General features: G+C 41.3%; 1 protein-coding gene across 1 annotated transcript in view; it reads right to left on the bottom strand.

Annotated features, from left to right (window-relative positions):
* The window catches only part of LOC135465814 (hemicentin-1-like), a 138,157-nt gene that overhangs the window by 81,360 nt on the left and 43,729 nt on the right, over window positions 1–13,068 (bottom strand). Inside the window, exons 29-41 of the mRNA XM_064743170.1 lie at window positions 11,480–11,623; window positions 11,048–11,167; window positions 9,849–9,976; window positions 9,439–9,631; window positions 7,703–7,866; window positions 6,161–6,317; window positions 5,737–5,888; window positions 5,207–5,372; window positions 3,660–3,823; window positions 2,335–2,488; window positions 1,603–1,769; window positions 709–868; window positions 405–556 (exon numbers count right to left, since the gene is read on the bottom strand). Coding sequence (XP_064599240.1) covers window positions 405–556; window positions 709–868; window positions 1,603–1,769; window positions 2,335–2,488; window positions 3,660–3,823; window positions 5,207–5,372; window positions 5,737–5,888; window positions 6,161–6,317; window positions 7,703–7,866; window positions 9,439–9,631; window positions 9,849–9,976; window positions 11,048–11,167; window positions 11,480–11,623 — 2,021 coding nt within the window. The remainder of the gene's footprint in view (window positions 1–404; window positions 557–708; window positions 869–1,602; window positions 1,770–2,334; window positions 2,489–3,659; window positions 3,824–5,206; window positions 5,373–5,736; window positions 5,889–6,160; window positions 6,318–7,702; window positions 7,867–9,438; window positions 9,632–9,848; window positions 9,977–11,047; window positions 11,168–11,479; window positions 11,624–13,068) is intronic.

The raw sequence follows: 13,068 nt of genomic DNA, 5'->3' as shown, positions 1-13,068 counted from the left end.
AAATGTATATCTCAATAAGCGTGTACACTTGCTAGTTTTACGTGTACACGACTGTAGTAATTAAAACCTTCACTTGTGTAAAGATTTTTCAATTGAAAAAGGTTCTATCGGGAAATACCAGAGTAGAAATAATTCAGACAGAAACAGTTTTCAACCTTTTAGGATCGTAGTGCCTTACATACTAATGGGTCATGGTGAACAATTGCTAGACTTAGTGACTGGAGAAAACTCAGAACTTTACCTGATAAGAGACATCTCGATGCGACACATAAACGGGGGCAATGTGGCGCACCTTATATAAGATGACATGTAACGCACGACTGCATACTGGTCTTTCCTGACTCACAGTATCTATCTACTCTCCAACACCAGATTCGTGATATGTAAACGATGCTGAATCTCACCTCTATCTCCTGCCCAAATGCCTGCCAGTTGACATCTGGGGCGGGGGTACCGCTTGCTACACACGTCAAGGACACGTCTCCACCCCTATTCTCTGGGGCCTGCGTGTTTATTCTTACAACCGCTGGTCTTTCCAGGTTCGTCACCGGAAGTTCTGAGAATGTAATATAGACAGGGTGTTAGCTTGTGTACTTCAACTGTCTTCGGTACTGAGCAGGCCTGGTATAAAGAGTGAGTGTTTAATTGTTAGCTGTATGCTTCTAGTCTAGTGAAGGACGAAAACGGCGAAAACTGTGCAGGAATTACCTCCTGGGTTCAGTAGAAACTGCTCTTGCACTCTGCCACCAATATTTGCAGCAGAGCAAGCGTAGTCACCGGTGTCATATGGAGCCGGGTCATCGATGTTGAGGGAGAAAGTGGTCACCTTTACTCCCTTGTCCTGCTCGATTGTCATTCGCTCATCCGGCTGAGAAAATATAGTGATTACCACGAACATATCACACAACATAGGTCTGCACACAGATCAGTCAAGAGAAAAAGAAACACAGACACATATATATATATATATATATATATATATATATATATATATATATATATATATATATATATATATATATATATATATATATATATATATATTCAGAAAACATATACAAGCAATATATGAGACATGAGATGCATACACATGTATTGTAGAACAGTCATCATCAAAAACTAGACACTACTGACAAATACTGAGCTTGTCTAAGGCTGAGAAAACACCAGTCGTTGTCAGAAGGTACGTATTATACGCTGCTTGCAAAAACGTACGCCAACATATCTGTACTCGTAGGCAATATATAGGAAGTAGTTATTAAATTGACTAAGCTGAGAACAGATACATTTTCAGGAAGCACCAGGCAGACCGCTTGAAAAATCGTGCACCAGTGATATTCGGAAAGTACACATTACATACAAACGTGTGTAACATATGTGAAGTAGTCATTGTATAGAGATTAGAGTGATAAAGCATACACCAGTTATGAGCAGCAAGTGCTATATATAGTCCTGTCATCTAAGCTATGAAAACCTGCCTTCTGCGGGACTACACAGAAACTGTTTCGGGTAAACATGACGAGAATTCAAACCAGCTTTGTTCCAGACATGTAAACATCTGAAGTCAGCTGGAAGTTTTCAAGACCAGGCTGCATTACTCACAAACACAAATTCATACACCCCTTCTGAGTTCTTCCTCATCAAACTCATCTCTGGAGCTGGGCTACCTGTCGCCGTGCAGATGATTGAGATGTCGTTGTCGGCACTGACCAGTTGAGAGATCGATAATCGAGTCAGTTGAGGGGCAACCACGTTCTCTGGACGAACAACTGTAGAGATAGGGAAAGAGTAACAGTCAGAAAAAGGAACAGGCATATCATCCTCAAGGAGGATAAGCATAATCACAGTAACACAATGCCCCAGTCTTACATATCCTTCACCAGCACGGTGTGGGTTTAATATCGGTGTTGGGAGTGGAATATTCCGCTCTCATAATTCTTGGGCATTGGTAACAAAAGTCTCATAACGATACCAGCGCAGCCGTCAGCGCAAATTGAAGTGCGTCCAAGGCCACGTTTCTTCTGCTATTAGCTTATCTGTGTGACACATGCAGCTAAGTTTGTAAGTGACTTGCTCAAGGTCAGTGGTTCACTGCGGAAACTCTTTTCTTCTATACATAATAAATAAATAGATGTAATGAAACCAAATTTATTGGTACATGTATATGAACGGCTGAAGGCATCGCCTGACATTTGAAGCTATGAAGTAAAGTTCTACATCGTTTAACGGCAAACCTGTCATTATTAATTCAGATATACCCTACAAAAGTCACGCTGGGTGACAATTTTGTTGTCTAGTACATCGCCCAAATCACAGATACATGTAAATTCTCACAGCTTATATCAAAATTCTGGTGAACCGTGTCGGCAAAGTTGGCAGCTGTACAGCGATATGTGCCATAGTCTGCCTCCGTCACTCCTCGGATGACCATTTGGTTCTCTGTGAAGTCAATGTCCTCAGTCTGTGTGATCTCATGGCGGTCCCCAGGCTGAAGAATAAACACAGGGTGCAAATGAAATAGGATATCATCTGGCATAACTGGAACAGTCCTGCACATCATTTTCTGTGTGTGAGTTACCAACTGAAGCCACCTTTCAGTTCTACCTTTTTACACCAACATTAAATAAATATGAACAATGCTCTTAAATACGAGCCAGTGGTGGCTTGACTTCTGCCGAAAGTTCTTTAGCCAATGGCCAACAAATCTGAATGTTACTGTTTGTCTGAAGATATATCCGGTACAGCCAGGTGTGGTGGTCTTTGTGGTCTTTGTTTCTGTAGTCTTTGTTTTAGTCGGTCGCCTATTAGCCTTAGTGACACATAACAACACAAACTCTACACATTGACATATTGCACGTCCATATTATTGACAGGAAAACGCAGTTATAGTACTTGTTCTCATTCATAGTGTTAATTTCCATAAGCCTGGTTTCAACACCAAGAACTGATTTGCTCGGGTGACGTCATAATTATTCCAAAACAAGTTTCATGCTGGGCAATGGGCTTGGCGATTAGTTTGTTATACAAGAGCTGCACTAGGACAAACTCGACACAGTAATACAGCTATACTACTGTCTCAATGAAAAGACTACACTGTTTTTTATAACAGAATTTTCAACACTGGAACCGTACTGCCGTGAGAACATATGCTACAAGAGACGAAATAAAATTCATTTAAGAGCGTTATATTATACTAATACGTGCGGACAATGTCAAATATGGCAGTGGGAGAAACAGAGTTTAGAATAAAGTTTATAGCAGTTTAGGTAACTGGTGTTGCCGCCCGTCAAAACATATTAAATTCTGCCAAATATCCTGCATGCCACTTATTTCTGAACAATTATGACGTCACCCTAGGCAATGACTTCTTTGTGCCGAAAAAGTGTTATGGAGTTTAACATTATAAATTAGAAAAGGTCTCCTAAACTCCTTTTTATTTGCAGGAATTTGGAATACTAGAAACACTACCAGAGAAGACAGCAAGTTTCAGCACAGTACCGCTACATTTGTTTTCCACCAACTACGATAATTCCCTGCGACTGCGTAAGGACAGCTGGCAGACTCTTTGGGCGTACTAATGCTTTTTTTTGTGTGTTTCTTTTGGTATGTTATTTTTGTGGGGAAGCAGCTATGAGGTGATAGCAGAGGAAAGAAATTACCCAAACAATATCGTAAGTGCCTTTGTCATTGAGTCTAGACCAGCGTAACTCCGGTGCGGGGCTGCCCGAGGCTTGGCAAATCACGAGAACGTCCTTGTCCTCTTCCCCTGTGTGGTTCACATGGATTCGGCTGATGTGAGGCGCTACCAGGTTCTCCGGGGAATCTGAGCAACAAGATCAATAGTTATTGAGGTGATGCCATATAAAATAAACGTGTTTTCTGGTGATGTTAGGCGCCGCCAAGTTCTCCCGAGAAGCTCAACAAACAGATCAACAATATTGAGGTGAGGCTGTATGCAAAACATGCATATTCGGCTGATGTAAGGCGCCACCAGGTTCCCCAGGGAATCTCACCAAACAGATCAACAATTATTGAGATGAGGCTGTATACAAAACATGCATATTCGGCTGATGTAAGTCGCCACCAGGTTCACCGGGTAATCACCAAACAGATCAACAATTATTAAGGTGAGGCTGTATACAAAACATGCATATTTGGCTGATGTAAGTCGCCACCAGGTTCACCGGGTAATCACCAAGCAGATCAACAATTATTGAGGTGAGGCTGTGTACAAAACATGTATATTTGGCTGAAGTAAGGCGCCACCAGGTTCACCGGGTAATCACCAAGCAGATCAACAATTATTGAGGTGAGGCTGTACACAAAACATGCATATTCGGCTGATGTAAGGCGCCACCAGGTTCACCGGGTAATCACCAAGTAGATCAACAATTGTTGAGGTGAGGATGTATACAAAACATGCATATTTGGCTGATGTAAGGCGCCACTAGGTTCACCGGGTAATCACCAAACAGATCAACAATTATTGAGGTGAGGCTGTACACAAAACATGCATATTCGGCTGATGTAAGGCGCCACCAGGTTCACCGGGTAATCACCAAGTAGATCAACAATTGTTGAGGTGAGGCTGTATACAAAACATGCATATTTGGCTGATGTAAGTCCCCACCAGGTTCACCGGGTAATCACCAAGTAGATCAACTATTGCTGAGGTGAGGCTGTATACAAAGCATGCATATTTGGCTGATGTAAGTCGCCACCAGGTTCACCGGGTAATTACCAAACAGATCAACTATTGCTGAGGTGAGGCTCTATACAAAACATGCATATTTGGCTGATGTAAGTCGCCACCAGGTTCACCGGGTAATTACCAAGCAGATCAACTATTGCTGAGGTGAGGCTGTATACAAAACATGCATATTTGGCTGATGTAAGTCGCCACCAGGTTCACCGGGTAATTACCAAACAGATCAACAATTGTTGAGGTGAGGATGTATACAAAACATGCATATTCGGCTAATGTGTGGCGCCACCAGGTTCCCCGGGGAATCTAACCAAACAGATCAACAGTTGTTGAAGTTAAGCTATATGAATGCTGTTGACGTGAGGCGCCACAAGGTTTATCGGGAAATCTAACCAAAGAGGTCAAGCACAAAATTGAGGTGCTGCAATGTACAATACACATGTGTTCTGGCGATGTGAAGCGCTGTCGCAGATATTTCAAAAGCCAGCCTGGCAAACTTACATTCAGTCTCTATGGTAAATTTTTGCTTGGTCGATCCGACAGAGTTTTTGGCGACACAGTGGTAAGTGCCAGCATCTCCGGAGACTGGATATCTGATGAGAAGAGTTAGGACTGTCTCGTCGTCGCCCTCTGTTGAGCTTGTTGTAATACGACCCTCCTTACTGGGCTTATGGCAAAGCATTCAACAAAAACCGTAAAAAAAAAACCCCAGCAAATACACAAAACAGACAATATACATCACACAAAATATCAGGTGACACACAGCTGGTTCCACCAGTATGAGTTACGTCTGCTAACAAACTACACACGTCGTTAACGGTGTAACCTCAAACTGAAATCACTTTCTAACTTTAAATTATTGTTTACAACACCAATATATTTTATTAAAAAAAAAACAACATATATTTCTTATTCTCACCTACCATGAAATTCGTGCACTATGGGAATTCAGTTTTAAATCACATTCAGCTTCATAATGATCTATTAAAATGGATGAAAATGTTTTTTTGAATCAGTATAACTTCTCTTACAAACAGCGTCTGCGCATTTCTCATCCACTTCATGTCCGGTCTCGGACGCCCGGAGGCTTTGCACGTGACCATAATGTCTTCTCCCGTGGGTCCTGTGCGGTTCACGTGAATTCGGTAGACGTGCGGAGCCTGTGGATCCACCACGGGCACATCTGGCCATCAGAATAATAAAACACCTGAGACGTGTGCGGATGCGATGTTGGGGAAATGATAAAACGATAATTTGCGATATTGGAAAACATGTCACAGGAGGCATCTTGTGACGTTGCTCATACATTATATTAGAGTAGAGGACATTAAATTTGTCCAGGAGAATAAGAACGTTTCAATAAATAGCAACAAATCTGCGCACGGGATAAATATAGTGCAATTTGTGACGTGTAAAAATATTAACGTAGAAATAAATAATTTGTATCGCACACACCTGCCATAAATTTGAAGTTGTGACTGGAGTTACCGGCGGGGCTAACCGCCGAGCAGGCGTATGTGCCATAATCATCAATGGTGACGTCACGGATAACTAACGTGGTGACGGCTTTCGTCTTACTGATCTTTTCGTGGATGTCAAAGCGATCCCCGGTCTGAAAATGTAGGTGGATTAGGCTGTTAGCGAAAGGACACCATGAACCCAAGTAAAAAGAGATATTAACCTAAATCCTAACTCAGGTAAATAGTTTCCAGATGACAACCAAACGCGTTAGTCAATAGGTAAATAGTTTCCAGATGACAACCAAATACGTTAATCATTGGGTAAATAGTTTCCAGATGACAACCAAATACGTTAATCATTGGGTAAATAGTTTCCAGATGACAACCAAATACGTTAATCATTGGGTAAATAGTTTCCAGATGACAACCAAATACGTTAATCATTGGGTAAAATAGTTTCCAGATGTCAACCAAATACGTTAATCATTGGGTAAATAGTTTCCAGATGACAACCAAATACGTTAATCATTGGGTAAATAGTTTCCAGATGACAACCAAATACGTTAATCATTGGGTAAACAGTTTCCAGATGACAACCAAATAGGTTAGTCAATGGGTAAACAGTTTCCAGATGACAACCAAATACGTTAGACAATGGGTAAATAGTTTCCAAATGACAACCAAATACGCTAGTCAATAGGTAAATAGTTTCCAGATGACAACCAAATACGTTAGACAATGGGTAAATAGTTTCCTGATGACAACCAAATACGTTAGTCAATAGGTAAATAGTTTCCAGATGACAACCAAATACGTTAGTCAATAAGTAAATTGTTTCCAGATGACAACCAAATACATAAGTCAATAGATAAATTTGAGCCTGTTTTTTAATCCGCTTGTCAATTCGTGACAGCGTTGAGGAATATTTTGGTACTTTTGTATCATTATATCATTGAATCGTTGTTAAATCCTTTAGTCATACCTTTTATCGAGGGGAAATGTCAGTCAACATTCGCATCGGTTAGGTAAAACTTAAACCATATTTATATAAAGTTGCCGGTCATGATCGGCGTTAGAGCAGTAGATAAACCGCAAATAAGAGTAAAAGTAAATGTTTGTTGTAGTATTTATTTATTTAATTGATTGGAGTCTTACACCGTATATAGGAATATTTCACTTATATGACGGTGGTCGGCATTAAGGTGGGAGAAAACCGGGCGGAACCCGGGAGAAACCCACGACCATCTGCTGGTTGCTGAAGACCTTCCCACGTACGGCTGTTTGTAGTAGTATATGAGCAAGACAACGAAAATAAAACCATACCCTTTTGCTCACTATCATCGTACTGATTATTAATGGACAGTTTTGTCCTGCGGTTTAACCTATATCAAGTACCTTGTGAAAAGCTTACTTTACTTCTCTTACAACCGCCTTACAGTTCGAAAACCTGTGTAATTTAAATAAACATGGGAAGCCTCCAAAGACGGAAGGCAGCCACCAGAGTATCCTGGTCACTAGTCCCAGTCCTGTAACGCACCTGAACACGACGGTAACCATCGTCAATCTTTTTTAGCCACGACAGACGAGGACCCGGGGAGCCTGTGGCCTCACAGGTCATCATCACATCCTCACCTTCCGCTCCGGTCTTATTCTGGTAGATATCTGCGATATGAGGCGGGGAGATGGTTTTCGGGGGTACCCCTGGATGACACACAGCGAAAACATCGTTCAGAAAAATGTCCTCCACAAGCTGAGACGTTCATTATGAGTATAAAACCTAGCAGAAACCAAACCACAACGACACAAGGAAAAAGGGATGATTCAAGGGACAATTCATGTCCACTGTAGGTCATATTATATCAGTAACTATAACTTAATTATATAAATATACAACAAATTGGATACGCTGAGGAAGGGCCCGGCATGGTAAGGCGAAGAATCGACCCCAGAGAAGTACGATAAGAACGTGCAAATTTCAAAATCCCAGCACAGCTCTCTATAGTTCAAAATCAAAAGCATAAAACTTGGTTGACGTACCCATAAAAATACATAGTGATAAGAGATATGGTTACTTTGTAATAATCCGCCATAACTGCACCCTCGATCAAAAACGCCAATTTTTCGTTAAAAGGAGGCACTGTATTTTCAATTTACAGTATGAAGATCAAATGTAACCAGAAAAATTTCTTTACTGAAACTTGCATGTGCATTTCTACTTGCTATCAAAGTTTCGGTTTGGATAGAGTTTGTCTTCATATGTAAAACGTGAACTTTAAAATGTGATCAGTTTAGTCATATATCAGCAAGTTTTGAACCCGTATTTCTGCCAGAGTCTCTCAGGCATCTATCATGGTAAAGTGCAATAACAAATTTACACACCGGCGTTTTTTCTGTTCTATTGACGATATGTCAAGTTTAATCCTTTTGTCAATACAAATGACAATGAGAATTTGAGGATTAGGTTGGAATGGTTTCTTATTCTATTAACATAATGTACTGCTGGTTTTGCATCTAGTCCTTTTCTCGTTTTAACATATAAACGATGCAGTAACCATTATAGGTTCTGAACACTGGTGAATAAATATATTTTGAAAAAAACAACAACAAAACCCAGCCACTGTGAAGATTAGGTTGCACCTCTTGGAAGAGTTCGAATCTTTGTGGTTCATTATTTCCTTTTGGCAACAAAAGATATAGGCCGTCTTGCATTAAATAAATGTTATTTATGGCATTACGTAGCGTGTGGCAACTATAACGAAATCATGTGTGAATCCTGGCTGAGGGCGCCCAAGCTATAATTTGCATGATGTGCGGAGCGGTAGTATAAGGCTGAAAGTTACATTTGCTATACATTTATTTAATTGCAGGTGCGTAACTGCGTGATCAAGGATTTCTCAGAAAGTCGTATTTGTGTTGCAGTGATTTTCCCCGCTCTGCGGTGACTCATGCAAAAAAAAAAGAAAATATGTCAGTGTCACTGGAGCAGGCTAGCATTTTTCGATTTATGACCTATAGATCGCTTCAGTGCACGTTTGGAGCTTTATAAGTTGCATGCTTGTCATTTAACAGGAAAAGAAGCGTTAAACAGGAGCAATAGTCAGTTTCTTGAGGGTGCAGAGTTTCCTGCACTTGTGACGAATCCCCGCACCACCACACCAGGTCCTTTGCTGAACATTTTCCAAAAATGTACATATATAAGCCTCCACTCTGCACATGTCGCTTTTAGGGCAAAAATGTAACCTACTTTGAAGACAAAGGACGTTAGTATCTTACAGTAGATGAACTTCTTGATGGTGTACTTGAGGATAGACGGTCCGACTCGGCTGATAGCCGTCACCTCGATCTGGTAATGACGGTTACGGACGAGGTTGTCGAGCTGCAGACTGTGTGTATGCGGATCTACGTCCGTGTGCACGTAATCGGAGGAAATATCGAGAACTTCCTCAGTGACGGGATCCACATTCACCTGGACAAACACAAAGCAGTAGTCCAACCAATCACGAACAACGCATCAACAAGTCAAACGAAGAAGGGTTGACAAGGAACAGTTTCGAGTAAGAGGCTCGCTCTCAACACCAGTACAGATATGTGGAGTGCTTCCACTTCAAACAAATCGACTTTCGTCGCTCTAAAACAACTATTAAAGGACTAACGAACATGAAAAGTGACAAAACATTAATCACCTCTCTATAAGAAACAATGTACTTGACCAGTCCGGCCAGGTTTCCCTGGAAGACATCCCAAGACAGGGTGTAAGACGTTGTTGGTTCTCTGCCTGCTGGCCTCGCCGTCACTCCGGGTTTACTGGTCACTGATATAACACAACACGAGCACATATAGGACACTAATAGTTATCATTCAAAGCTCAGTCTAGATTACATTCAGAAATAGAATAATTACAAGTATGACATTAAATTCTAGATACATCGAATATTTTTTGTATACTCGACGTTGGCCTCCAGAAATTCTTCCAGAAGAAGGCAATGCGAATACACCGAGTCTACACTGTGTCTACTCCGTGGCTACACCGAGGCCACACCGAGGAAACATTTCGGTTTCATGGCCTTCAAGATACGTGCTGATATTACACATAACTTGTTTATTTCCTTGCTTGTTGACACCGTCTCCTCTAGATATTTTACTTATTTGACCGTAGGTATGCTTTCGGGTGGGGGAAAGTGGAAAGCTCACAAAATCTTTTGTTATTGAAAAACTCTTTGACATATATCGGCAAAACAAACCAGAGAGAGCTGGATTCGAGTCTGTGACCTCAATGGTTAGAAGTTGCTTGCTGGCGTCGAAAACAAGACCTATTACGAATGAGCCATTAAGAACCTAGATATTGATTTAAGACCAGACCACAATGAAGGTCATCAACTGAAACACCATTTGGTTTGTACTTCTGCTTGAACAGGTTTTCTGAAACATCGTGTTGGGTATGACAGACCACCTGAAGTCGTCATTGTAAAGCTCGGTATGCACGAGCGGTTAAGGTGCGACTCAAGATAGACAAGCTCAACTGGCCGGACGGAGTGGCCCGAGTCGATGATTGCCATAAGACTTTAAGGCGATTAGCATATAACTCCGGTTGAGTTGCCTTGCTACTTCGCAAACACAGGCGCTGGTAATCCGTCTCAACAGCAGGCTTGCGTTCAGCTGGGCCATAATCCCAGGTGTACACCGAGCTTAAATCTTGTCCAGTTCAAATCTAGGTAGGTTTCTCGTTGGTACACTAAGCTCGTCAATAACCTCTTAAAGATAAGAACAGAACTAAATGATTTACAAGTAACTAAACGCACAACGGAATTGGGGTTTCAAATATCATACAACTGTTTCAGATATTAATGCATCATGAAACTGAGCATGAAAAACATAAGGGCACCTTGTTCCTGGGTTTGTTGTCTCTCAAGCTCCTTCAGCCACGCCAGGTCGAGATTTTCATCCTGTGACTGCTGTGATCCGAGACTTTCTTGTTCCACTCTAACCTGCCCCTGATGCTGGACTGGAAGGGGAAATAAAAACTAAATACAAACATTACAGATGATAGGGAGCATTTATTTTAATAGTAGACCAGACCCTGCTGCTTTTTCACGTATGTGTTTTATTTCACGCTTTAAATCACCTGTTTAAGGAGCGGCATCGAGGTCAGTAAGCCACAGACTTCATACTGGCGTTAGAAGAGGTTCCATTCGCTATAGCGTCACGGGTATAAAAACACCGAATAACATTCATCTACTAGATGGCATTCTTATATCTACACAACAGAACATCCAACGTGTAAATGTGTGTAGCTGAGATCATATCGTCCACTTACATCGTTGCGGTGTAATGAACTCGATGGTGCGTGGCGAACTGAAGCCGGCAGACGTCTGGCTCACCACCTCAAACTTATACTTGATTCCAGGAGACAAGCCCTTCACGTTAATGGGGGTGTATACAGACCCTGTGGAGGCTTCAACTAAAACAAAACATAGAGGGAATGTACAGTTCAATGACAATGAAAATACGCTCGTATAACACGGGTGTAAAATACACTCATGTAACACCAAACACACCGTCGTAAAATTCACTCACCCGACACTGAAAACACGGGTGTAAAATACACTCATCCGACAGTGAAAATACAGTCGTAAAATGCCCTCATCTGACACTGAAAATACAGTCGTGAAATGCACTCATCCAACACTGAAAATACAGTCGTAAAATGCACTCATCTGACACTGAAAATACAGTCGTAAAATGCCCTCATCTGACACTGAAAACACGGGCGTAAAATACACCCTTCCGACACTGGAAATACAGTCGTGAAATGCATTCATCCGACACTGAAAATACAGTCGTAAAATGCACTCATCTGACACTGAAAATACAGTCGTAAAATGCACTCATCCGACACTGAAAATACAGTCGTGAATGCACTCATCCGACACTGACAATGCAGTCGTAAAATGCACTCATCCGACACTGACAATACAGTCGTAAAATGCACTCATCCGACACTGAAAACATCAGCGTAAAGAGAATGCACCAAGAGATGATTCCTGTTTCGGAATCAAACTACAACCATCGTCAGGGAAAATTTAGTGATATATTTGATAGGTGTTTGCTTATATTCGTGGCGGAATATATCCGGGATTGTTTACATACAACCAACCGACACTGAAAATACAGGTGCAACCAACAGTTAAACGGCTCTTAACATAGGTGTATAAACTACAGTCAACCGACACTGAAAATACAGGTGCAACCAACAGTTAAACCGGTCTTAAAACACAGACGTATAAACTACAGTCAACCGACACTGAAAATACAGGTGCAACCAACAGTCAAACGGCTCTAAACATAGGTGTATAAACTACAGTCAACCGACACTGAAAATACAGGTGCAACCAACAGTTAAACGGTTCTAAACATAGGTGTATAAACTACAGTCAACCGACACTGAAAATACAGGTGCAACCAACAGTTAAACCGGTCTTAAAACACAGACGTATAAACTACAGTCAACCGACACTGAAAGTACAGGTGCAACCAACAGTTAAACGGCTCTAAACATAGGTGTATAAACTACAGTCAACCGACACTGAAAATACAGGTGCAACCAACAGTTAAACGGTTCTAAACATAGGTGTATAAACTACAGTCAACCGACACTGAAAATACAGGTGCAACCAACAGTTAAACCGGTCTTAAAACACAGACGTATAAACTACAGTCAACCGACACTGAAAATACAGGTGCAACCAACAGTTAAACGGCTCTAAACATAGGTGTATAAACTACAGTCAACCGACACTGAAAATACAGGTGCAACCAACAGTTAAACCGGTCTTAAAACACAGACGTATAAACTACAGTCAAACGACACTGAAAATGCACTCCGAGCGTAGCATGTGGTAAGAA

Source organism: Liolophura sinensis, chromosome 1, assembly GCF_032854445.1.
Source record: "Liolophura sinensis isolate JHLJ2023 chromosome 1, CUHK_Ljap_v2, whole genome shotgun sequence".
Classification (NCBI taxonomy): domain Eukaryota; kingdom Metazoa; phylum Mollusca; class Polyplacophora; order Chitonida; family Chitonidae; genus Liolophura; species Liolophura sinensis.
Note: the sequence above shows the minus strand (reverse complement) of the source record. Positions and strands in the feature narration are given on the sequence as shown.